Source organism: Medicago sativa, chromosome 7, assembly GCF_051527215.1.
Source record: "Medicago sativa cultivar Bolivia chromosome 7, Bolivia_mono, whole genome shotgun sequence".
Lineage (NCBI taxonomy): Eukaryota > Viridiplantae > Streptophyta > Magnoliopsida > Fabales > Fabaceae > Medicago > Medicago sativa.
The window spans coordinates 65,985,208-66,013,157 of NC_140755.1; the positions used below are offsets into that span (position 1 = coordinate 65,985,208).

Genomic DNA, 27,950 nt, shown 5'->3' on the forward strand with positions numbered 1-27,950 from the left:
GTGTAAACCGCATACGGTGGTATCGTTCACTAGATTATGCAGAAAGTTTGGTTTCAGTTTGTTGATTGAGAGTAAGGTTCTCTTAATTTTCACTTATTTGAATTTATTTTAATTCACTGTTTCTGTGTCCTTGCCATTATGTACGAATAGATTGTGTGCAATTTTTCTATATCACTGTCGTTTTGTACAAATAGATTGTGTTCAATTTTTTGAAGATTGCTTAGGTTGATTCTATTGCTAATTGATTATATATTGTACAATATTAATGGTTTCACAATTTACTTCATTGAATGAGTGTGTTTCATATTAAGTTTACTAGAGACTTACACCCGCATGTTTCACGGTTTGTTTTAGTATTTTTATATTTTTTATGATTTTTGACGGTGTTATACTATGCGTATTAGATATTAGATATAACATATGGCCATCTAGAGACAGTTTTGTGAGTTTTCACATCCAAATTTAATATCTGTTCCGTTATTATTGCAAAAATCTTAGGAGTTAGGACCTTCATCTTAGGGGCTGATCCTTTTTGCTTCCGTTTGGGGCGGCACTTTTTCAGCTTTACTTCTGTAAGCTTTTTGTAATTTTGGTTTCGCAGAGGATTGCGTGCAGCAGGCCAGTTGTATTTCACAGTGTGGGGTTTAACTGGATACTATCACTTCATGTAATTTTCTGTAGTTGTTAACTTAGTTTGGTTGAATTTATTTTAATTCACTATTTTTGTATCCTTGTCATTATGTACTAATAGATTGTGTGAAAAAAAAATCACTTTGCTTAGGTTGTTTGTATTGCTAATTGGTTACATATTGGCCAATTATAGTGTTTTGACAACTTAATAGATTGAATGATAGAAGATGAGTTTCTTCAAAGTTACTAGCTATAACTTGATTCTCCTATAAAGTGGAATTCAATGATTCTGCATTTGTATAGCACATAAATGATAAGGTTCCTGACTTACTGTTGTAGTATTTCAAATTTATCATTTAAGAGTTGAAATTTAGTCAAATTAAGTTTTCATTAAGAAAATAGTTTCTTAAACATTTTAGTATGTATAATATCGATTAACATATTTCAGTTTTTCAAATAATGTATTTTAGCTAGTAACGTATACCAGGAATACATTTTAGGAACATTATGAATTCATTTTTACTTTTGAGCTAGTCTCTAATGGTCGTTTTTTGTATAATAGATTTGCGACCCCAACTCCAAGCACAATATGTATTAGAAAACCATATATCTCCCTCTTTTTTTATCTGGAAATGAACTTCTGTTGGTATGTGACCATCATATTTTACTTACATTTTATATAGTAGCATTGCATTGACAATATATTTTGTTGCTGAGATTTTGAATGGCCAGATGTATGGTTAAGTTTCTCAAATCTCTTAATGGTCTGATTTTTTTGCATAAGTTTGAATGCTTGAGAAGTTTGGTGTCATAAATTTGTTAGATTCATTTCGGCTATTGATCAATAGATAAATGAGAATTCTACTGATTTCATACTAGTTTTAAAGAATCTTTGTTATGTCTTCAATTTAGATGATTATAGCACACAGCTGTTTATTATTGTGGGTGGCCTAAGCATTAAAATTTTAGTTCGCAATAAGGAGGAGGTTACTGTGGTATTATTTCAATTTTATCATTCAAGAGTTGAAATTTAGTCAAAGTATTCATTAACAAAGAAAATAGTTTCTTAAACATTTCAGTATTTTTAATCTAGATTAATATGTTTCAGTATTTCAAACAATCTATTTTAGCTAATGACATGTAATGCTGGTTGTTGCTAACATATTTATTCGTTTACATATGAATAGTGATTCACGTATGAACATTATGAATTCATTTTTACTTTTGAGTTTGTGTTGAATTTTATTTTTGTATTTTGCTTTTACACTTCTAGTCTAATGGATGTTTTTTTCAATATTAGATTTTCAAGGACTATGGATGTTACTTGAAAGTTTTCTGGGAAAGTCTAGGAGAAATGAAGAGGAAAAACATTTGACATCACAGGACGCGGATAAACTAAGCAACCTCGGTTAGGGGATGATCGATGAGACAATCACTTATAGTGATGCATGTTATTTTCGATGAGATGCTCTAATAAGTCTCTTGAACCAGAGATAATTTATTTGTTTTTTGGATGCATGATATGTTTTTCAGCACTTTTTTAAAAAATGTATGTATTTTATACATCCACAACTTTACCTATTTTCTTTTGCAGCTCAATGGCTTTTGAAAATGTATAGGTAACACATTTGGGCCGGGGCTGGCCTCATGTATTAGATGAAAATTTTCTCTCTATGATTCTAGAAACAAATCACTAATGTGATATGTGTTAAATTAGATAAAGACCATAACTATCATGATGTGTGCTAGGTGGCAATGCCAAAATCCACTGCTAAGATTGTCAGGATTATGAAAGCAGAGAAGTTCAAGGTGGTCCAATAATTATATCTCAGGTAAATAAAAAATGGAGTAAATTACACTCCCCTCCCCTCAAAGATGCTTGAATTATACTCCCCTCCCCTTTTATGTTAAAATATACACTCCTCTCCTTTGCAAAGTAAAATTTATACTCCCCTCCCTTATAAGATGCTTGAATTACAACCCCTCCCTAAATAATTAAATATGTTTTACACTTTAATCTATTTAACATAAATAAATATTTTTATGATATATTTTAATTTTGAACCACCATTTAAGAAAAAATAATTCATTTCTTTATAATTTAAATGTCAATGATAATTAAATTTAAATATTTTGCTATTGATTTTATAATTTAGAGTATAAAATTAACTTTTAAATAACCCTATTTTATTGTCTTTAGTAATTTTTTACATATTTTAATTTTATTTTGGGTTGTTTCATATTTTATAATAGGGTTTTTATTTTTTGGTAGTGTTACAATGTAACGAGGTATAATAGGGTTTAAAACTACATGTTAATGAAATTGTGAATAAAAAATAGCGAAAAATATGTATTTAATTTTATATTATATTAAAATAGACCTGTAATACAATTTTTTTCGAAGTGTGTTAGATTATTATTATTTTTGCTAGATTATTAGAAATAAAAAAAATATTGACGGAGTAAAGTGTAGATTTTAACATAAGAGGGGAGGGGAATGTAATTCAAGCTTCTCAGGGGAGGGGGGTGAAAAGTTTTCTAAAATATTTTGAATAAGAGGGGAGGGGATTGTATATTTTATCATAAGAGGGGAGGGAAGTGTAATTCAAGCATCTTAGAGGGGAGGGGAGTGTAATTTACTCTAAAAAATGAGAACTGCTTTACAAAATTGAAGAATATAATCAAATTCAATGACATCAAAAACCTGTCCATTGAAATTATCTAAAACTGGTTTGCAATCCAATTCATCGATGACCTGTTGAAAACCTTTGCCGTGTGACCAAATTAGAGTTTACATAAGTCTCGTTGCTTCCTCCTCTTTTTGTTTTTTTTTGGTCGATAAATGAAATGACAATAAGCACTTGAAAACTTACGCACAAGTGGATGAGCCAGAGTTTGAACCCCGGGCACGACATCTGTCTTTGCAATATCAACATTTTTGCCTCCTCCACTTTTGGTGATAAAACAAATTGATTGTGAAATGTTTTTTCTGGAATAAACTCGAATTTGTCATTACGCATATATACATACCAACTCCAAAAGCGTTTTGATGTGGAAACAAATCTGCGTCTACATTGCTCTTTAGCATGCCCACGGATAATGTTTTCTAAAACTGTGGTCTGTTACAACTTACGATACCTTCAGGGTCTCAACCTGCTAAAGTGCATGCATAAATTCTTCTTCAATATTATGGAAAGGTCCTTCTTCTTTGGTTCACATAACAATGCTAACAGGCTAAAAAACGCATGTTTAGACTACAATACGGAGTTCTTCTTGAACTTGTACCTCTAGAAACTATTATTACCATGGAACTACTGATTCATTTAATCATCAGAAGCTGTTAACCGATCACCATGTGTCATCGAATATCTGTTTAGGCAAATTTGATCTGCTGCATAAATCTGCTAAATGGGAGTAAAGGAAGGAGTTGAACAAAGGCACTCTGACTAACTCTGCTGCATAGGAGAGGCTTGATATCACTCTGGTAGTGAAAATGCAGCATAGAGGCTTAGTCTAAATGATTGAACAACTAAATGAAAAACTAAAACATTGGTTTTATTTAACCTTTAAACATTTCCATATACTATATTTTCATTTTATGATTCTGTTAATCCGGTTTGATCTTAGTCAACAACACATGACAAAATCCATAGCATGAATGATTTGGTTCATAATCACTTATACTCAGAATAGATTTTAAAATGTCCTTGAAATCCTTGTATGATAGTTTCATAACCCAATAGATTCTATTTTAAGGTAGCATTGATGTAATAGTTTTTTTTAAGAGATTGATGTAATTAATACTTGTGGTACCAACATTTCCCATTCAATATGAATTCACCCCCACATGATATTTTTTCAAGTTTGTATTTGATGTTTTTGGCAGAGAAGGGTTCCAATAATGCTTACTTTCTGTTGCTAACTATAACGCCCGTCTTAATTATTTAATTAATTCGATGAAGTTTAGAGTATATTTATAAATATATGCTTATATGATTTATGATTTAAGTGATTGAGATGTGTGAATTATATGATCCATGAGGTTGAGTGGTTTATATGATTTATAAATAAATTGTGTGGAGTATATGATGTTGTGAAGTTGTTATGTTGGTGTGACTTATTTTATTATTAAATAAAATAAGATATGAGAAATAAAATAAAAATATTAGAATTTGGGCTGTGTTGTGAGGTGAGTAAGTTAAGTGGTGAGAAGAGTAATACAAGTATTATAAATAGAAGGTTTAGGTTGTGAGAATTAGTTTACAACGTACGTGAAACATTTTTGGAGAAAAGGGGAGAAAAGTCAGAAAGAGAGAAGAACCAAGGGAGGGCTGCGATTCTGCTATTACCAGGTAAGGGTGAGACTAATTTTCAATATTATTAAGAGTATAATTCTATAGGATGAATTTAGCATGATTAGGTTATGTTTTGGTGAGAATTGGGAATCAAGTTTAAGATCGATTTTGATGATTGAATCATGAACAGATGTTAGATTGATGCAAAGTTAGTGTACAAACCTTAGATATTAATTAAGATGATAATTAGATGCTATTTGGATGAAAGAATCATGAATATAGGTGAAAAGTTGTGATTTTTAGGTTTCTGGCCGTACTGACATTCATCGCTCGCATCTGCGAGCAAGGACACTCGCAACTGCGAGCTAGAACCCAGAGCTCGCAACTGCGAGCAATGCAACTCGCAACTGCGAGTGACCTGTAAGCTCGCCATTGCGAGCAGAATAACTCGCCACTGCGAGTAAGGACTTAGGAACCCAGAATGCACGCTTTGCTCGCCATTGCGAGCAAAGTTACTCGCCACTACGAGTTAGGCTGATAGTTGCCCAAAATTGTCCCGATGCGATCCTTTCGCACATGTAGTCTTGAGTTGACCTTAGAAGTAAGTAAGAGAGCTGTTTAGGATACTTTCATAAGCTCCAGAAGTTGTTCAGGTGACTGAGATTAGTAGTGTTGTTGCGTGAATGTTATAATGATGCTTTATGATACTTATGTTGATGTAATTCATTCCTTAGATGATGTTAACGCATTCAAGTGTTATTAAATGTTGTATCTTGTTGTTGTTCCCTGCTATTGACTGTTAGTGTCTTGAAGTTGCATGAGTCGGTCTATGTTGTTGGAATTTAAGAAGTTGTCCATGATTATGAGTCGTATGAGTTGTTCATGTTGTTGTCTAAGTTGTTGGAAGTTTGAGTTCATTGCATACTCATTAAAGTTGGGGGCTTTAGGCCCGGCAGCCTTTGTGCTCATTAAAGTTGGGGGCTTTAGGCCCGGCAGCCTTTGTGCTCATTAAAGTTGGGGGCTTTAGGCCCGGCAGCCTTTGTGCTCACACGTTGAAGAGCCTATTATGCTCATTTTTGTAGTTGATTGGTACCACATGCATTTGCATATCAAGAAGTTTCATGATGGTCTAAGTTGTTAAGCTGTTGTTGAGTTGATAGAGTTGCATGGTCAAAGATGAGTTGTGTCGTCAAGTTGAGCGTTAAATTGATTATGATTTGAGATGAAAATTAGTAATAGTATTTGATGATTGTATTTGTTATGAAATGAAAAATATGCTAAGTGTTAATTGTTGAGATGTTATTAATGTTTAACTTGTTAAATGCATTTTATTGGATTATATGCTTAATGTATTGATTATGAAATCTCACCCCTTCTGCGTATATGTTGCCTCGACCATGGGTAATGTGCAGGTAATAAAGATTAGAGGCGTTCGTGAGTGGACTCCTCACTTGGTGTCTAGGTGCTCTGATACGTAACGGGATGGGGGCTTGCTTTTACTTCTATTCGTTACGTGTCTCTTTTATGAACTATTTTCCGCTGCATGATTTTAGATATTGATGTTGAATTTGAGAGATAATTATTATTATCCATTTTATGTTTTAAAAGAAGTATGTGACATTCCGTTTATGATTTAAATACTCTGATTTATGATGAAATTTTTATGTTGGGAAAACGGGGTGTTACAATTGGCATCAGAGCAGGTCGGTCCGTCCGGCCAAGTAGTGAGTCAAGTTGTGTCTTTTTAGTAGTTGGAATACCATTATTATGTTATTCTAAACGTTGTGTGTTGTGTAGTGAAGAAGAGTAGACCTGGAGGCTGCCAACCTTATCTGTTATAAGAGGACTAGAATGGCTGGAAGAAATGATGCTGCGATTGCTGCTGCTTTGGAAGTTGTAGCCCAAGCTGTGGGACAACATCCAAATGCTGGTGCTGGTGGGAATGCTGATGTGAGAATGTTGGAGACCTTTCTGAGGAATCATCCTCCTACTTTCAAAGGAAGGTACGACCCTGATGGAGCACAGACGTGGCTCAAAGAGGTTGAAAGAATTTTCAGAGTTATGCAATGTACTGATGATCAGAAGATGCGTTTTAGAACGCATATGCTGGTTGAGGAAGCTGATGACTGGTGGGTGAGCCTCCAACCTACCCTAGAGCAGGATGATGCAGTTATTACTTGGGCTGTGTTTAAGAGAGAGTTCCTAAACAGATATTTTCCTGAAGATGTTCGCGGAAGAAAAGAGATCGAGTTCCTTGAGCTGAAGCAAGGAAACATGTCGGTGACAGAGTATGCAGCAAAGTTTGTGGAGCTGGCTCAGTTCTATCCACACTACACTGGGGACAATGCTGAGTTCTCTAAGTGTATCAAGTTTGAGAATGGTTTGCGTGCTGATATTAAGCGAGCCATTGGTTACCAACAGATCCGTGACTTTTCTGCTTTGGTGAGCAGATGCAGAATCTATGAAGATGACAGCAAAGCTCATTATAAGATTATGAGTGAGAAGAGGGGTAAGGGCCAACAAAGTCGCCCGAAGCCTTACAGTGCTTCTGCTGACAAAGGAAAAGGAAGAGCTTATGATGAGAGGAGGTCAAATAAGAAGGATGCTGGTGCTGAGATTGTTTGTTACACTTGTGGCGAGAAAGGCCATAAGAGTAATGCTTGTACTAAGGATATTAAACGGTGCTTTCGTTGTGGCAGTAAAGGACATACACTTGCGGAGTGTAAGCATGGGGACATTGTGTGTTTTAACTGCAAGGAAGAGGGTCATATTGGGTCTCAGTGTACGAATCCGAAGAAGACTCAGACTAGAGGGAAAGTGTTTGCTTTGACTGGTACTCAGACTGAAAATGAGGATCGTTTGATCAGAGGTACTTGTTATATTAACAATACTCCTTTAGTTGCTATTATTAATACTGGTGCTACACATTGTTTTGTTGCTTTTGATTGTGCTTCTAAGTTGGGTCTTGCTGTGTCTGATATGAGTGGAGAAATGGTTGTCGAAATTCCAGCTAAGGGTTCGGTGACTACTTCTCTTGTTTGTTTACGATGTCCTTTGTCTATGTTTGATCGTGATTTTGAGAATGATTTAGTTTGTCTGCCTCTGAGTGGAATGGATGTAATTCTTGGTATGAACTGGTTAGAGTACAACCATGTTCTCATTAATTGTTTTAGTAAGTCGGAGCGTTTCTCTTCTGCTGAAGAGGAAAGTGGAGCAGAATTTTTGTCTACTAAGCAGCTGAAGCAATTAGAACGCGATGGGATCTTGATGTTTTCCCTGATGGCATCCTTATCTTTGGAGAATCAAGCAGTGATTGATAGGTTGCAAGTGGTGTGTGAATTTCCTGAAGTTTTCCCTGATGAAATTCCTGATGTACCACCGGAGAGAGAAGTTGAATTTTCTATTGATCTTGTTCCGGGAACGAAGCCTATGTCTATGACACCTTACCGTATGTCAGCTTCTGAGTTGGCTGAGTTGAAGAAACAGTTGGAAGATTTGCTAGATAAGAAGTTCATAAGACCGAGTGTTTCACCTTGGGGAGCGCCAGTATTGTTGGTTAAGAAGAAAGATGGAAGTATGAGGTTGTGCATTGATTATCGACAACTGAATAAAGTAACTATAAAGAATAGATATCCACTTCCTAGAATTGATGATTTGATGGACCAGCTGGTGGGTGCACGTGTGTTCAGCAAGATTGATTTAAGGTCGGGTTATCATCATATTAAAGTAAAAGATGAAGATATGCAGAAGACGACTTTTAGGACGCGATATGGTCATTATGAATATAAGGTGATGCCTTTTGGTGTGAGTAATGCGCCTGGCGTGTTTATGGAGTATATGAATCGCATTTTCCATGCATTTTTGGATCGTTTTGTGGTTGTGTTCATCGATGATATTTTGATTTACTCCAAGACAGAAGAAGAACATGCGGAGCATTTGAAGATTGTCTTGCAAGTGCTGAAAGAGAAGAAGTTGTATGCTAAATTGTCTAAGTGTGAGTTCTGGTTGAATGAGGTAAGTTTTCTTGGCCATGTTATTTCTGGTAATGGTATTGCAGTCGATCCATCTAAGGTTGAAGCAATAACACAATGGGAGACTCCTAAGTCAGTTACAGAGATAAGAAGCTTTTTGGGTTTGGCAGGCTATTACCGAAGATTTATAGAAGGATTTTCTAAGTTAGCACTTCCGTTAACACAGTTGACGTGTAAAGGTAAAACCTTTGTGTGGGATGTTCATTGTGAGAACACTTTCAATGAATTGAAAAAGCGTTTGACGACGGCTCCAGTTTTGATTTTACCAAAACCTGATGGACCTTTTGTGGTGTATTGTGACGCGTCCAAATTGGGCTTAGGCGGTGTGCTTATGCAAGATGGTAAAGTTGTTGCTTATGCATCAAGACAGTTGAGAACTCATAAACGAAACTATCCTACTCATGACCTTGAATTAGTTGCAGTCGTATTTGTCCTTAAGATTTGGAGACATTACTTGTATGGTTCGAGATTTGAGGTGTTTAGTGATCACAAGAGCTTGAAGTATTTGTTTGATCAGAAGGAATTGAATATGCGACAGCGACGGTGGCTCGAATTGTTGAAGGATTATGACTTTAGTTTGAATTACCATCCGGGTAAAGCCAATGTTGTTGCGGATGCCTTAAGTAGGAAGAGTTTACATATGTCTGCTATGATGGTGAAGGAATTTGAATTGCTTGAACAGTTTAGAGATATGAGCTTAGTTTGTGAAATGTCGTCTCGAAGCGTTAAGCTAGGAATGCTGAGAATTGATACTGATTTCTTAAAAGATATTAAAGATGCGCAGAAAGCTAATGTTAAGTTTGTGGACTTGTTGGTTGCTAGTAATCAAACTGAAGATAGTGACTTCAAGGTAGATGATCAAGGTGTATTGAGGTTTCGAGGTAGGATTTGTATTCCAAACAATGATGAGATAAAGAAGATGATTCTTGAAGAGAGTCATAGGAGTAGCTTAAGTATTCATCCGGGAGCTACAAAGATGTATCATGACTTGAAGAAGTTGTTTTGGTGGTCTGGATTGAAACGCGATGTAGCACGATTTGTGTACTCTTGTCTGATTTGTCAGAAGTCGAAGGTAGAGCATCATAAACCTGCTGGATTGATGACACCGTTAGATGTACCAGAGTGGAAATGGGATAGTATATCCATGGATTTTGTGACGAGTTTGCCGAATACTCCTAAGGGGAATGACGCCATTTGGGTGATTGTTGATAGATTGACAAAGTCGGCACACTTCATTCCGATCAATATCCGTTTTCCGGTAGCTCAGTTGGCGGAAATTTATATTCGAAACATTGTGAAGTTGCATGGTGTTCCTTCAAGCATTGTGTCAGATAGAGATCCAAGATTTAATTCGAGATTTTGGAAGAGTTTGCAAGAAGCTTTAGGCTCTAAGTTGAGATTGAGTTCGGCTTATCATCCCCAAACAGATGGTCAGTCGGAAAGAACGATTCAGTCACTCGAAGATTTGTTGAGAGTATGTGTACTTGAGCAAGGTGGAACTTGGGATAGTCATCTTCCGTTGATAGAGTTCACTTATAATAACAGCTATCATTCAAGTATTGGGATGGCACCTTTCGAGGCTTTGTATGGTCGGAGGTGTAGGACTCCGTTGTGTTGGTTTGAGACAGGTGAAAGTGTGGTCTTAGGACCAGAAATTGTCCAACAGACTACTGAGAAGGTGAAAATGATTCAAGAGAAGATGAAAGCGTCGCAGAGTCGACAGAAGAGTTACCATGATAAGCGTAAGAAAGACCTTGAGTTTCAAGAGGGATACCATGTGTTCTTGAGAGTTACTCCAACGACCGGTGTTGGTCGTGCATTGAAGTCCAAGAAGTTGACTCCAAAGTTTATTGGTCCTTATCAGATATCTGAGAGAATTGGCACGGTGGCTTATTGAGTTGGCTTACCACCGCATTTATCGAATTTGCACGATGTGTTTCATGTGTCGCAGCTGAGGAAGTATGTTCCAGACCCGTCCCATGTGATTCAGAGTGATGATGTGCAAGTTAGAGATAACCTTACGGTGGAGACTTTACCTTTGAGGATTGATGATCGCAAGGTGAAGACGTTGAGAGGCAAAGAGATACCTCTAGTGAGAGTGGTTTGGAGTGGAACGACTGGCGAAAGCTTGACGTGGGAGCTAGAGAATAAGATGCGGGAGTCTTATCCAGAGTTGTTTGCTTGAGGTAAATTTTCGAGGACGAAAATTCTATAAGTTGGGGAGAGTTGTAACGCCCGTCTTAATTATTTAATTAATTCGATGAAGTTTAGAGTATATTTATAAATATATGCTTATATGATTTATGATTTAAGTGATTGAGATGTGTGAATTATATGATTCATGAGGTTGAGTGGTTTATATGATTTATAAATAAATTGTGTGGAGTATATGATGTTGTGAAGTTGTTATGTTGGTGTGACTTATTTTATTATTAAATAAAATAAGATATGAGAAATAAAATAAAAATATTAGAATTTGGGCTGTGTTGTGAGGTGAGTAAGTTAAGTGGTGAGAAGAGTAATACAAGTATTATAAATAGAAGGTTTAGGTTGTGAGAATTTGTTTACAACGTACGTGAAACGTTTTTGGAGAAAAAGGGAGAAAAGTCAGAAAGAGAGAAGAACCAAGGGAGGGCTGCGATTCTGCTATTACCAGGTAAGGGTGAGACTAATTTTCAATATTATTAAGAGTATAATTCTATAGGATGAATTTAGCATGATTAGGTTAAGTTTTGGTGAGAATTGGGAATCAAGTTTAAGATCGATTTTGATGATTGAATCATGAACAGATGTTAGATTGATGCAAAGTTAGTGTACAGACCTTAGATATTACTTAAGATGATAATTAGATGTTATTTGGATGAAAGAATCATGAATATAGGTGAAAAGTTGTGATTTTTAGGTTTCTGGCCGTACTGACATTCATCGCTCGCATCTGCGAGCAAGGACATTCGCAACTGCGAGCTAGAACCCAGAGCTCGCAACTGCGAGCAGAATAACTCGCCACTGCGAGTAAGGACTTAGGAACCCAGAATGCACGCTTTGCTCTCCATTGCGAGCAAAGTTACTCGCCACTGCGAGTTAGGCTGATAGTTGCCCAAAATTGTCCTGATGCGATCCTTTCGCACGTGTAGTCTTGAGTTGACCTTAGAAGTAAGTAAGAGAGCTGTTTAGGATACTTTCATAAGCTCCAGAAGTTGTTCAGGTGACTGAGATTAGTAGTGTTGTTGCATGAATTTTATAATGATGCTTTATGATACTTATGTTGATGTAATTCATTCCTTAGATGATGTTAACGAATTCAAGTGTTATTAAATGTTGTATCTTGCTGCTGTTCCCTGCTATTGACTGTTAGTGTCTTGAAGTTGCATGAGTCGGTCTATGTTGTTGGAATTTAAGAAGTTGTCCATGATTATGAGTCGTATGAGTTGTTCATGTTGTTGTCTAAGTTGTTGGAAGTTTGAGTTCATTGCATACTCATTAAAGTTGGGGGCTTTAGGCCCGGCAGCCTTTGTGCTCATTAAAGTTGGGGCTTTAGGCCCGGCAGCCTTTGTGCTCACACGTTGAAGAGCCTATTATGCTCATTTTTGTAGTTGATTGGTACCACATGCATTTGCATATCAAGAAGTTTCATGATGGTCTAAGTTGTTAAGCTGTTGTTGAGTTGATAGAGTTGCATGATCAAAGATGAGTTGTGTCGTCAAGTTGAGCGTTAAATTGATTATGATTTGAGATGAAAATTAGTAATAATATTTGATGATTGTATTTGTTATGAAATGAAAAATATGCTAAGTGTTAATTGTTGAGATGTTATTAATGTTTAACTTGTTAAATGCATTTTATTGGATTATATGCTTAATGTATTGATTATGAAATCTCACCCCTTCTGCGTATATGTTGCCTCGACCGTGGGTAATGTGCAGGTAATAAAGATTAGAGGCGTTCGTGAGTGGACTCCTCACTTGGTGTCTAGGTGCTCTGATACGTAACGGGATGGGGGCTTGCTTTTACTTTTATTCCTTACGTATCTCTTTTATGAACTATTTTCTGCTGCATGATTTTAGATATTGATGTTGAATTTGAGAGATAATTATTATTATCCATTTTATGTTTTAAAAGAAGTATGTGACATTCCGTTTGTGATTTAAATACTCTGATTTATGATGAAATTTTTATGTTGGGAAAACGAGGTTTTACACTAACGTTTTCCAAAACAAGGTGGGGTTAAGGTTTTCTAGAAAAAGATGGGTTGAACAAGTGAAAGACTGATTGAGTTGTATTTTATATAAAGGGAAAATTTGGTACTTTGCGTCAAATGTTGGGGTCAATGTATAAATGTAGGCGTAGGGGTATAACATCCCCAAACTTGGCCCATTTACAAGTTTTTTTTTTTTTTTTGAATAATCAGCCTATTTACAAGTTACATAGCATTACACGGTACGTAAAAACTGTTATACCTTATACCCCAAAATTTAATCATTTACCCTTACAAATTGATAAAATGCCAAGTTTGCCCTTTTATCACTTAACTTCACCCCTCATAAAATTTCCGGAATACTCAGATTAAAGGTTTCTGATAGATTAAACTGTAACAATTGGTTAAAGAATGACTATTGGTATTTTTTCTTCTTACATCGAGGTTTGAGAGGAAGTGAGAAAGGGCAAAGAGAGTACAGGCCCCTGCCTGCATCGATGAATATAAAATTAATTACAGTAGAGATCATGATACCAAACCTTATCATATTCTTCATCGAATTATTTTTTGGATTTAAAAAATGAAGGGTCTTATAATTCCACAAAACATTTAGATCCAAAGGTTGACAAATAAAAAAACCTGTGTTTTAATTATAAAGGTTGGGATTTTTTTTTGAATTCTTTATCTTGGATTTTTAGTATGTTTATGAATTGGATTTTTAGCAGGTTTACGAAAATTTAGATCTAAGTAATTTGTTTGGATTAGATATAAAATAATTCAAATTTAGATTTAAGAAAATTTTAGATCTAAAAAACCGCAGAAACCTCTTCTTTGAATTCTTTTCGAAAAAGTTGAGAAAAAATTGCTTTGCCTCTTTACCTTTAGATCTAAAAAAAATTGGAGCCGTGAATATGAAAGGTTGTATATCTCAAATCTTTTAACAAAATATTGTTGTTTGGATTGTATGAAAAGAAGGGGTGCATGTTAGTAAAATTTTTTTGTGAAGAAGAATAAATCTGGAAAATCCTAGAAACCGTCACTCTTTGTTTTTCCAGAATATTGTTTTGGGTGAAGTCAAGTAATAAAAGGGTAAAATTGACATTTTACATAATTTGTAGAGGTAAAACATTAAATGCAGGGGTATATGGTATAATATCCGTAAAAACATTATTCTATTGAAATATTAAGATTAAATGGAGGGGTATATGGTATAATATCTGTAAAAACATTATTCTATTGAAATATGTTTTCAACTTCAACGTAAAAAACATTTTTCGACTTCAACGTCTCTACACTGTGATGGATACCCGTCCAACTAAGAAGCCGCGGCGTGTGGATACCCGTCCAACTAAGAAGTCGCGGCGTCGATCCGATCGATCCAATGCACCAAATCCAACATTGTTTGTGCCCAATGAACTCATCGCAGTAATCCTATCTTTGCTTAGCCTTAAAAACATCGTGCAACTCAAGTGCGTGAGCAAGTCATGGAACGCTCTCATATCAGATCCAACTTTCATCGAAAAGCACCTTAAAAAGTCGTCTCAAAACCCACACCTCACTTTATTTTGGAACCAACACAAAAAGGGTTCCGGTTCTAATATGCTATCCTTCCCTGTGCATCGTTTACTTAAAAATCCTTCCATCAACGCTTACAGCCACAATTTCCATCGTTTGAAGAAACGTTGCATTGTTGTTGGTTCTTGTAACGGATTATTCTGCTTACTTTTCCATTCTCTAACAACTATAGCAACAATTTCTCTAAATTATTGGGTCCGTTTCTGGAACCCTGCCACCAGAACAAGATCTAAAAAATTAGGGTTTTTATGTGTTAACGTCCCTCCTGATGGTCCTTTTCATTTTAAGTTCACATTTGGTTATGATGCTTCAACAAGAACTTATAAAGTTGTAGCTATTCGTGCTGAAAAGAATGAAAACGAAGGTTCATGGAAAAGTTTGGTTAAGGTTTTCAGTGTAGGTAATAATAGTTGGAGAAATATTCAGAGCTTTAATACTGTTCCTATTAATTGGCAGTGGCTCGGTAGTCATTATAGCGACATCCGCCTTAATGATGGTGTGCATTTGAGTGGCACTGTTAATTGGTTGACTAACGAGTTTATTAATCATTCTGGGCAATTTCAGATTGTTTCACTTGACCTTTCAACAGAGACATACAAGCAGTTTCTGCTGCCTTCTGATTTTGATTACGTACCATCTTTTCAGCAGCCAGATCTTCGAGTTTTGATGGACAGTCTCTGTTTTTCACATGATTCTGACGAAACTGAATTTGTTTTATGGCATATGAAGGAGTACGGGGTTCAAGAGTCTTGGACTCAATTATTTAAGATTAGGTACCAGAATCTTCAAATGCATAATATTTTTTATGGTTATCAATTGGCGTGCATTTATGTAACGGGAGATATGGTGATTTTAGCAAATACCCGCAACCAGGCATTTATCTATAATTTTAAAGAAAAAACAATAGAGAAAATTAAGACTAGAAACTCCATACAGTGGTTCAATCATGCAAAGGATTACGTAGAAAGTTTGGTTTCTGTTCATTGATTGCAGAGTAAGTTTCTCTTAGATGTTCACTTATTTGAATTAGTTTTTATTCACTAATTTTGTATGCATGTCCAATGATAATGGTTACTAGATTGAATGAATTTGTTTTTATTTTTATATTCATTATACGATAAATATTCTCGTAGAAAAATTGAATGATAAATGAATTATTACTAAATTAGTACTCCAAATTGAGTTGCAGGATAAACTTTATGGATAATGGTAAATGAATAGTGATAGTTGGAAAATGGTTATTGTGGAAGGGAGATGTATCTGAAAAGTTGGTTAAATTTATCTCGGCTATTCATCGATTGATAAATGAGAATTCTTCTACTGATTTCATATTAGTCTGAAAGCATGTTCTTGTTTTTCTCTAAAAATTATGACCTTGACTATGTTAAATTCTTCAATTTTTGTTTGAATGATTATTAGTATTGCTCAGAAAATATTTGCATTTGTTTAATGTTTGTTGTGATTTCTTGTTTGAATACATGTTTAGAATTGGATTCATGTCATCCTGGTTGTAACTAACATATTTATTTGTTTACATATGAATATAGTGATTCACTTATGAATATTATGAATTCCTTTTTACTCTTGAGTTCGTGTTTACATTTTATTTTTGTGTTTCGCTTTTTCACTTGCAGTCAAATGGATGTTTTTTGAATATTAGACCTGCGACGCCTACTCCAAGCACATTCGAGACGATGTTACTTGGAAATTTTGGTGGGAAAATCCATGGAGAAAAGAAGAGGAAACACATTTGATATCACAAGCGACGGATAAACTAAGCAACGTTGGTTAGGGGATGATCGATGAGACAATTACTTATAGTGATGCATGTTATTTTCGATGAGATGCTCTAATAAGTCTCTTGAACCAGAGATAATTTATTTGTTTTTTGGATGCATGTTATGTTTTTCAGCACTTTTTTAAAAAATGTATGTATTTTGAACATCTACAACTTTACCTATTTACTTTTGCAGCTCAATGGCTTTTGAAAATGTGTAGGGAACACATTTGGGCTGGCGCTGGGGCTACGATTCCAGAAACAAAGCACTAATGTGATATGTGTTAAATTAGATATCTGAAAATCGTCAAAATTAGCACTGTCATGATGTGTGCTAGGTTGCAATGCCAAAATCGTTACGGATATATCGTTACGGATATATACATCCAATTTGTCGTTACGGATAAATATATACCAAATCCAAAAACACATTTTGATGTGGAAAAAAATCTGCATCTACATTTCTCTTTAGCACTCCCGCGATAGTGTTTTCCAGAACTGTGGCCTCTTACAATACCTGCAGGTTCTTAACCTGCTATAATGCCTGCATAAGTTCTGCTACAACGAACCTGTGTCCTTATTTTACCATACTTTTTCATTCATTCTCGTCCAAATATCCCACAACACCGTGGCAATGTCTTTCTGCTTCTGTTCACATAACGATGATACAGACAAAAAATGCAGATTCAGTTTTAGACTACATTACTGAATTGTTGTATCTGCTAATAAGCTACCATGGAACTCCTGATTCATTTCATCATCGCACATTTTTTTTGAAAATTTAACCGATCACCATGTGTCATCAACTATTGGTTTAACCAAATTTGACCAGCTGTATCAGTCTGCTAAATAGGAGTAAAGGAAATAAACAATGACAATCTGACTAGTGAAAGTGCAGCATTGAGCTTAGTCCAAATGCTTGAACAACTAAATGAAAAACTAAAACATTGCTTTTATTTGACCTTTAAACATTTGCATACTACTCTATTTTCATTTTATGATTCTGTTAATCTGGTTTGATCTTAGTCATGACAAAATCCATAGCATGAATGATTTGGCTCATAATCACTTATACTCAGAATAGATTTTAAAATGCAACATCTTGAAACATTTGCATGCTACTCTAGTTTCTTTTAGATAATTTAACATGTTATCAGGAAAGAAAATATGAAGTCATTCCACGTACTCTTCTTAATTATATTTCCGATAATTGTTTTATTAATGACGTGTACCTGGTGCAGTATCAACATTACACACTATAAACCTTCTATGAAGGATTGCAAAGGGCCTACACTATCACGCGCTGGACAACTAAAAAATTATAACCAACCAACAGTAATCAGATGTGGAGTTAGCCAGAAACAAAATATCAGGAAACATGAGAATAGATCAAATACTTTGAACCTCATGCCATCAAATCCAGCGACCCTCCAAATTCACACCATTAGCTAATGTATCCACAAATTAGTTTCTTTTTCTCCAGTATATATATGGTCTTTCACATCAAAGTTTGAACTTGCAATATTTGCAATCCATTGTGAGTGATCATAAACAATATACATTTAATGCTAAAGGCATAGATCATACCAGAATCATAACAATGAAATAGTGGAGTTTTAATTTTTTTTTTTTTTTGTTTTGTTTTTCCATCATTCCAAGCAGCAGAGTTGGTTAGAGTGCCTTTGTTTGCTTCCTCTCGTCCTATGCACATCAAAGTTCAAACTTATTATGATCATCATCCTATGATTTGTGCCTTTGATCAAGGTTATCAAAATCGGGACTTTACTTCAAGTCGAAAGGGAGTAGCAAAATCGGGACTCGTAAAATCGCAATCAAAATCGAAGGATTTTACTCAAGGACTTTTGCAGAATCGATATAGGATAGCAAAGTCGGGACTCGTAAAATCGCAATCAAAATCGAGGATTCTACCAACACAAAAATAATGTTAAATATATGTTATATATTGCATATAGTCATAAATGACTAAAGTTCAAAATCCACAAAATACATATACATAAATGTAGGGGGAAGTGAAAGAATGAAAAAAAATTGCCTTTTGGGTATTTATAGAACGGGTCATGGATTCAAATTGGGTCAATTTACGAACCGGGTCAAAAATTGACCCTTATCAAAAAAATGAACAAAATCCTTCAAAATCCATCAAAATCCTGCGATTTTGAATGGATTTCACGATTTTGTGCGATTTTGTGCGACTTTGATAGGATTTTGCCTGTTTTTGGGACTTTGCTATGGATTTGAGTCGTTGAAGCTACAGAAAGTCGCAAAAACTAGGATTTTGGGACTTAAGTCGCGTTTTTGATAACAATGCCTTTGATCATCATCCTGAGAATCACTGTCACTTAGTTCATCCAAATCTGAATCGTCTGGTAAAAAAGGCGCTTCCTGCTCTTCTTTCTCTTCCTCACTACAGTCTTCAATCATGTCTCCAATTCCTGCCAAACTTTCATGCATAGAGAATGTACTTGGAGTCGGGGTTCCAGAACTATAATTCAAAAAATATCCATGAGTTTTAAAGTGATGTAATAAAACGTACACAAGAAAAAAAAAGTGCAGCCATAATGAGTTGGTAAACAAAGAAAGAAATTGGCTTCAACTAAGATGCCATGAATCCAAGCCTGTATAAATACGTCATGTCATTAAATAATAAATTTTATTTCAATATTATTATCATTAGGTATGCAAGAAATCATTAGTACAATAATTTTAAGGGATCATATGAAATATTCACACGTTATTTCAAAAAGAAAAATATTTTAAAACAACAAACATGAATTACCATGGCAGAAAACCAACAAAGATTGTTGAAAATTCTAATTCTCTCTACTCTCTTATCTATCCGATTATAGATAATATCTCAGTCATCTTCATAATTTGCCAATATCAATGTATATCCATTCTTACTTCTTAGAAAGGTACAAAGACAACAACGGAGTACCACATTCATAGATTTTTGCATTCAAATCCATGTCATAATCGATTGGCAGGTTATACATTTGTAGATTACAGAAGTCAAATTCTAAATAACTTAATCCAAGACTCTTGAAATTCAAACTCTTTCATTTGCCATTAACAAATTCAGTTAGTTCCCTTGAAATCTTGCGAAAATGCAAAGATAGCCGTCAAAAAATATGAGTTGGTTGAAAGTGTGTGTCTTCATCAAAATCAACAGGTAGTAAAAATTGTGTGTATGTATCCGTTGAAAAGATTAAGGGAAACAATCACAAAAATTGTTGCGTATACCCAACCAATTAACATTGCCACTCAAATGCAGACCATTACTATTTTGAAAAAAGTAATGGTCTGCATTTTTCTCGACATCCATTACCATGTATGTTCCGGTTGAAATATCACAAGCAAAACTAAACGTGAAAGGTGATAGAATTTTTCAGAAACAAAACCAGTCCCACCCCTGACAAGTTTTCCAGAAAACCAAACCTGAAAACTTAAAGAAAGTTTTATGGAATTTTAACCAACCGTCGCTAGCTTATAGATCTAAAACAAAACAATGGCAGAACCTTTAAACGGGAAAGTCATTGAATATACAAGACTTCTAATATAATGTAAATCAATAAGAAAAAGGATTCATAATTTTGGGGTTTGCAAGGCTCTTTCGAATATTCCCTTCCGCGTATTGTTCTAATTAAATCTTATCTACGTTCAGAGTTGGCCAAAGGCATAGGTCAGTGGTGCAACGACCTAAGGATTAGCTCTGTAGGGGGCCCAATTTTTTTTTAGGGAGGGTGTATATAGTAACGCTGAATTTTATGGGAATGTATATAGTAAAACATATAAAAAGGCCCCAATTTTTTTTTTTGTTGCAAAACTACTTCAAAACCCCTAACCAAAACAGACATAAGCTCAACTGAACTTCAATTTTATTTTTTGGAATTTATTTTTTCACCCTACTAACTTCTCAAGCGCCTTAAAATTGATCATTGTTTTCGTTTAGATTTTATAATTCGAAGCTTATTTGTTATATTTCGGATTTTATAATCCAAATTGTGATTAACTAGTTTTTTTTTTTCAAAACAGTGACATAAATTATTAAAATGAAAATGACAATTTAAAGAGACATAATAGAAATTGTCAAGAATTGAACACATTTTATTATTTGATCAAGAATTCATAATACATTTAAATTAACATAATATTTATTACAACAAATTATTTGATCAATAATTCATAAGAATCAACTATTTTTTATTGTTGTTTATATGACAATTACTTTTGTGAAAAATAGATTTGAAGAATCGAAGACATTTGAAATAATTTTACATCTCAAAATGCTTGAAGAAACCGAAATCTTATGACTTCCTGATAAAATTGAAGCTTATATATATTTATATATATATTTTGTAAAACAATTGTAGCTTCTCAATGGTGATCTATATATCCTAGTTTTATTAGGGCTTTTTTTAGATATGTTTGATATGCCCATATATCGTTTTACTTAGCTTTGTTGGGTTTGGTTTGACCCCCTCATTTTTTTTATTCTTTTTTTGTTAACAATATATAGGATGAGATGCATTTGGCACATGATGATAATTCATAAGAATCAACTATTTTTTATTGTTGTTTATATGACAATTACTTTTGTGAAAAATAGATTTGAAGAATCGAAGACATTTGAAATAATTTTACATCTCAAAATGCTTGAAGAAACCGAAATCTTATGACTTCCTGATAAAATTGAAGCTTATATATATTTATATATATATTTTGTAAAACAATTGTAGCTTCTCAATGGTGATCTATATATCCTAGTTTTATTAGGGCTTTTTTTAGATATGTTTGATATGCCCATATATCGTTTTACTTAGCTTTGTTGGGTTTGGTTTGACCCCCTCATTTTTTTTATTCTTTTTTTGTTAACAATATATAGGATGAGATGCATTTGGCACATGATGTTTTGTGATGTTGATGAAAGAGCATCATATGACATTTTGACTATATTTTTAGTCTTTTTCTAAGCATTTGAAGACAAATAAAATGAGAGTTAGAGGAGTTGTCAATGGTTTGAGGAACATGTTATATTGTTTTCACTTAAGTCGTTGTAATTTAGTTTTATCCTAGATCATGCAACTCCATAGGTGTTTTGAGTGTTTTATACTACGAAATCATGTAAATCAACAAATCAAAACATTACTTGAAGGATCAAGGATGCAGATTTGAAGATCAAAGGTTCTTCGAAGGTTGTTGAAGACAATACAAAGTGAAGAAAATTCATTTCAAGTTCCTAGGAGTTTTTAGACGGAAGAACGATCGAAAATGGAACAAAACACAAGAAATCGAACCCGAGGGGTTGCCTTAGGCGCCCTCCACCTGGTACCAGGTAAAAACGATTTTTTGCTTGTTTTCCGAGCCGGATCGGTGGATAAAACCCAATTTTCTTCTCTTAATTCCTAAGTAACCTAATGCTGTAAATAGAGACCCGCACGAATATTATATTCATTCAGAAACATTTGACGATGAAGTCAAGGGTCAAGCATCATAGTTCCAAGGCAGGATTTCTCCTTCTTTTGTCCTCTGTAGGGTATGTTTTTCTATTATTTTCTTATGATGTATGTTTCCATGAGCAACTAAACCTCTTGATTAGGGTTCCACGATGAACCACTCTTATTTGTTTGAATTTTTTAATAAAGTGTTCATTCAGTTTATGCTTTGATTGTGTTAAGATTTAAATTAGCTTAAGCTGATTCATTAATGCTTCGTCAATTGGTTAACTATGAGTGTAACATTTGGGGGTTGATAACAGGTCATGATCTTATGTTATTCTTAGCATGCTTTTCAATCATTTTGAGTAGGTTTTACCAGCAAAATAAAGGAGTATTAGATCAATTTACTATGATTTTAGGACATTTGTATTGTTTTATATATTTGAATCTGTAATTTTATTCTTTTCGAAACATAGCATATTTAGGGTGTTCATGATGTAATTCACGAAGAAATCAAGCAAATCAGGCAAACCAAGACATCCAAAGATTTATGTCGCCCATGGGAACATGTCCAATGACGATTCAAGAGGCCTCAAAATACTTTTCAGAGGAAGAAATTATGTTCCTAAAGGGGGAGCTAGGTGCCCTGAGCTAACACCTTAAAAGACGAAGAAAACATGCATTTCAACACCTAGATGCACTCAGAAGTGCCCGGGCGCACTAAAGGGGGAGCTAGGTGCCCTGAGTTAACACACTCATACGCTAGGCACACACAGGGAGGCGCTAGGCGCCTGGAGTTGTTAGGCACATGCGCCTAGCTCATGGCCTTAGGCGCCCAACGCTTGGTTGCTTGCGAAAAAAGTTTCATTTTGTGAATTTTTCGCCCCTAGACGCCCATGTTTTTATCCCAAGTCAGGTGGAAACTTTCCCTATAAACACCGACTTCGTCATTCATAAATTCTCGTTCAGAACTGGAGCAGTTCAAGAAGAAGGTGATTCAAGGAGCTTCAAGAGGAATTTTATCTTCTACTTATCTCTTATAGGGTTATAAGATGAACCTCTATTTGTTTTGCTGGACAATTATTTAATTTAATGTCGTTTATTATAGTTTATTTTCTATTCGATATTAAGTTTGATTAGGATTAGTTTGTTTCAAAGTAGCGCAACCCTATATTAGGTATTTAGGTTGTATCTTAATATTTATATCTACCGCTCTAGGAAGTAAGTAGTTAATAACTAGACGAAAGATACTGAAAGCAAGTTGACCCTAGTAGTAAGTACTTAGGAGGTGACATTACTAATATTGATTAAAATATGTTGAACCTAGGTTGTAACTAGTTATTAATTAGGGAAACAAGTGTCTCTAGGGAGTGAACAATCCTAGTAGGACCATTCTCCTCGACCCCTTGGTAAGGTAGACACTGATAGGGCTACCCGTTTGTAGCACTACCAAGAAGAGAAGGAGAGTGTCCTAAGATTCATAAATGGGAAGACCTTTGGGAACATTGGCCTTCATTGCCTTTGGAAATCTAGGAACGCCAATTTAAGTCTATGTTTCAATTACCTTTGAATTAGCAAGACCCCGCACGTAAGGATCACCGTGCGATCAACAGGTGTAGTTAGCCATCGGAAGGATAGACCAAGATCAACTGAGATAGTATAGACCCCGCACGTAAGGATCACTGTGCGATCAGCAGGTGCAGTTTGACAACCGACTAGGTTAGAACGTCCCAACGACCTCATCACTTGTATAGTCTACTTAGGATAACTAAACGCGGCAGGAATGTTATTTAATTCCAACAAAATATATAAGGGGGATTTGAAGAGTCATAATCGCTGCTTACTTTTTTGCAACAAAACATACTATATTCCAACAAAATAGTTAAACAGGAAAGTTATTGAACATACGATATAATATTTTTGCAGAAAAAATAATATATAATATCTTCTTTCAAAAAAAAATATATGATATCTTATCATGATAACAAATTATCAAAAAATAATAACTTAATGGACAAATAGCATGGCGACAAATTGACAACCAAAGTATCAAGAATGGTAATCGAAGGAAAAGAAGTTCTATTATTCCGGGCCCGCAATATTCCAACCTTGGCCCATTAACAGTAGTTATTATACATAGTAATGCACAACTGTGTTTGGTACGTGTTAGGGTTTTGTCAACTCTCTCGCCGCATTTGGAGAATTGATCTGCTTTGATAGAGTTGCGAGTTGCATGTGTTAGGGGTTTTTCAACTTCTTCAACTGAACTATTCTATGATGATGGATACCCCTCCAAATAAAAAGATACGACTTCATGACCTATCCAAGCAGACTTTGTTTCTCCCAGACGAACTCATAGCAGAAATCCTATCTCACCTTAGCATTAAAAACATCTTAAAATTCAAATGTCTGAGCAAGTCATGGAACACTTTCATCTCCGATCCAACCTTTGTCCAAATGCATCTTAAGAAGTCATCACAAAACCCACACCTCGCGGTGATTTATCGGGACAGATTTAGTCGTGTGAATGTCATACCCGTTCCCGTGCATCTTTTGCTCAAAAATCCATCCATCACCGTGGATGGCAACGATCTCTACCTTCTGAGTAGCCATTGCATGGTTGTTGGTTCATGTAACGGATTGATCTGCTTGCTTTACCATACTGAAAGAACTTTAGCAACTGTTAAACATTTCAAGACTTGGTTTCGTTTCTGGAACCCTGCCACCAGGATACGATCTAAAATATTAGGTTTGCTAAGTTATAGTATCCCTCGTGACGACATTGATATGCTTACTTTTTTATGCCGTTTTAAGTTCACTTTTGGTTATGATTCTTTATCGAAAACTTATAAGGTTGTAGCTTTTCGTGTTAAAAATAACGAAGGTGAGGTTAAAGTTTTCAGTCTAGGAAATAATTGTTGGAGAGATATTCATAGCTTTCCTGTGCTTCCTCTTAATTTGTTTCCTCCTAGACGTAGACGAGGACCATGCTGCCTTAATGATGGTGTGCATTTCAGAGGCACTATTAATTGGTTGGCTATGTACAACCAGCCTATTATTTACGTTGAGCAATTTGTTATTGTTTCACTTGACCTTTCAACGGAATCCTACAAGCAGTTGCTGCTGCCTCCGGGTTTTAATGAGGTGCCATTTTTTCAGCCAGTTCTTAGGGTTGTGATGGACGGTCTTTGTTTTTTTCATGATTCCAAGAGAACTGAATTTGTTTTATGGCATATGAAGGAGTACGCGGTTCAAGAGTCTTGGTCTCAATTACTTAAGATTAGTTATCAGAATCTTCACATCCGTAACATTAATGATACGTTTGAATTGGTGTGTCTTTATGTAAATGGTGATATGGTTATTTTTGCAAAAGAAAACTCCAGCCAGACATTTATCTATAATTTAAAAGATAAGACAACAGTAAAGAGAAGTGTAAACCGCATACGGTGGTATCGTTCAATGGACTATGCAGAAAGTCTGGCTTCAGTTTGTTGATTGAGAGTAAGTTTCTCGTAATGTTCACTTAGTTGAATATTTTTTTAATTCACTGTTTCTGTATCATTGTTATTATGTACGATTAGATTGTGTGCAATTTCTCTGTATCGTTGTCATTGTGTACAAATAGATTGTGTTCAATTTTTTGAAGATTGCTTAGGTTGATTCTATTGATAATTAATTATATATTGAAAAATGTTAATGGTTTCACAATTTACTTCATTGAATAAATTTGTTTTATATTGAAGATTGCTTAGGTTGATTCTATTGATAATTAATTATATATTGAAAAATGTTAATGGTTTCACAATTTACTTCATTGAATAAATTTGTTTTATATTTATGTTTACTAGACTTACATCCGCATGTTGTACGGTTTGTTGTTGTATTTTTATATTTTTATAACATATGGCCATCTAGAGACAGTTTTGTGAGTTTTCACATCCAAATTTGTTATCAATATAGTTGATGGTTGCAGAGTGTGAATATCTGTTCCGTTATTATTGCAAAAATCTTAGGAGTTAGGACCTTCATCTTAGGGGCTGATCCTTTTTGCTTCTGTTTGGGGCGGCTCTTTTTCAGCTTTTCTTCTATAAGCTTTTTGTAGTTTTGGTTTCGCAGAGGATTGCGTGCGGCAGGCCAGTTGTGTTTCACAGTGTGGCGTTTAAATGGATACTATCACTTCACGCAATTTTTCTGTAGTTGTTAACATAGTTTGGTTGAGTTTAGTGTTAACTGTTATATGATGGCTGCTCTTTTTCTTTAACAGTAGCAGCCACGCTCTGGTGGGAGTCGTAGTTATTGCTCTTGTTGTGGTGTCCCATTTTAATTATAATAGTTAGACTACAATATATATAATAGCAATTGAGTGGAAGGAAGGCTGTATACCTTATATAGAACATTGTGAACGTCAGACACTTTAAATCCATATGACCTTTCAATTAGGTTCTTAAAATAACCAAGTCAGCATAATTCTAACATGCAATTAGGAAATTGAAAATTCAAACTAAAAACTCACAAAAGATTATGTAGAAAGTATGGTTTCAGTTGAATGATTGAGAGTAAGTTTCTCTTGGATGCTCACTTATTTGAATTTATTTTATTTCACTATTTTTGTATCCTTGTCTTTATGTACTAATAGATTGTGTGAAAAAAAATTCACTTTGCTTAGGTTGTTTGTATTGCTAATTGGTTACATATTGGCCAATTATAGTGTTTTGACCACTTAATAGATTGAATGAATTTGTTTTTATTTTATACTTATTATATAAGATAGATTATGAGTTTCTTCACAGTTACTACCTATAATTTGATTCTCCTATAAAGTGGAATTCATTGTTTGAGATAAGAAATAGTTCTTGATCTGTAAGGACAATACATTACTCCGAATTGAGGTGCAGGAGTGAAAAGGGATAGTTGGAAAATGGTTAATGGGGAAGGGACATGTATCAGAAAACTTGGTTAAATTCATTTCGGCTATTGATATTAGTCTTAAAAGATGTTCTTGATTTTCTAAAAAAATGACCTTGACCATGTTAAATTCTTCAATTCTTCTACTGATTTCATATTCTTCAATTTTTCTGTATTTCACATAATCTATTTTAGCTAGTAACATGTACCAGGAATACAAGTTTAGAATAGGATTCATGTCATCCTTGTAGTTGCTAGCATATTTATTTGTTTACATATGAATAGTGATTCACTCATGGGTGATTCACAATTTATTTGTTTACATATGTATCATGAATAGTGAATTCATTTTTGCTTGAATTTGTGTTTACATTTTATTTTTGTGTTTCGGTTTCTCACTTCTAGTCTCTAATGGGTGTTTATTGAATATTAGATCTGCGACCCCAACTCCAAGCACATTGGGTACTATCGATGTTACTTGGAAGTTTTGTGGGAAAATCCAGGGAGAAATGAAGAGGAAAAGCATTTGAAATCACAGGAAGCCGATAAACAAAGCAGGAAAATCATTTGGAAGTTTGCTTAGGGGTTGATGGGATGAGACAATCAGTTAATTTACATTCTAGTAGTTAATTTATATTTTGTCATTTTCTTAGATGTTATTTTATGGGGACCTTAGCATCTAATCTATGTATGCCACTGCTACTATTTCAATAAGTGAGATCTTGAATTACTTTGATGTTTATCTATGCTATACCAACTTTTATATCAAGTCGTTCCCACTTCTACAGCTACAAACGGAAATAATTTATTTGTTTCTTGGATGCATGTTATGTTTGGAACACCTTTTTGAAAATTTATGTAGTCGGAATATCCACACTTTATCTAATTACTTTTTAGATCAAAGCACTGATGTGACATCTGAAAGTTATTTTCCAGCTCAAGCTCAACGGACTGTGATTTCGGCCGGAAATGAATAGGAGAGAAAGTGAGGAAATTGTTTCAGCTATCAATAGATATAGGTAACACATTTGGGATGTGCTGAAGCTTAATTAATGGCTGAACTCAGAAATAGCATACATCAGATAC

At 34.7% G+C, this 27,950-nt stretch overlaps 1 protein-coding gene across 2 annotated transcripts; it reads left to right on the top strand.

Moving 5' to 3' along the window:
• LOC146907787 (F-box/kelch-repeat protein At3g23880-like) lies at positions 1-27,605 on the top strand. Of its 2 annotated transcripts, none has more exons than XR_015018672.1 (2): positions 1-71; positions 27,298-27,605. XR_015018672.1 is itself a non-coding variant. In XM_085725775.1 (2 exons), the coding sequence occupies exon 1, from the start codon at positions 24,234-24,236 to the stop codon at positions 25,452-25,454; it is 1,221 nt and encodes a 406-aa protein (XP_085581901.1). In that variant the 5' UTR covers positions 24,182-24,233; the 3' UTR covers positions 25,455-25,460; positions 27,298-27,605. The 2 variants fall into 2 exon arrangements, 1 of the variants encoding a protein (XP_085581901.1); XM_085725775.1 differs by lacking the exon at positions 1-71 and adding an exon at positions 24,182-25,460.
• The last annotated feature ends 345 nt before the right edge of the window (positions 27,606-27,950 follow it).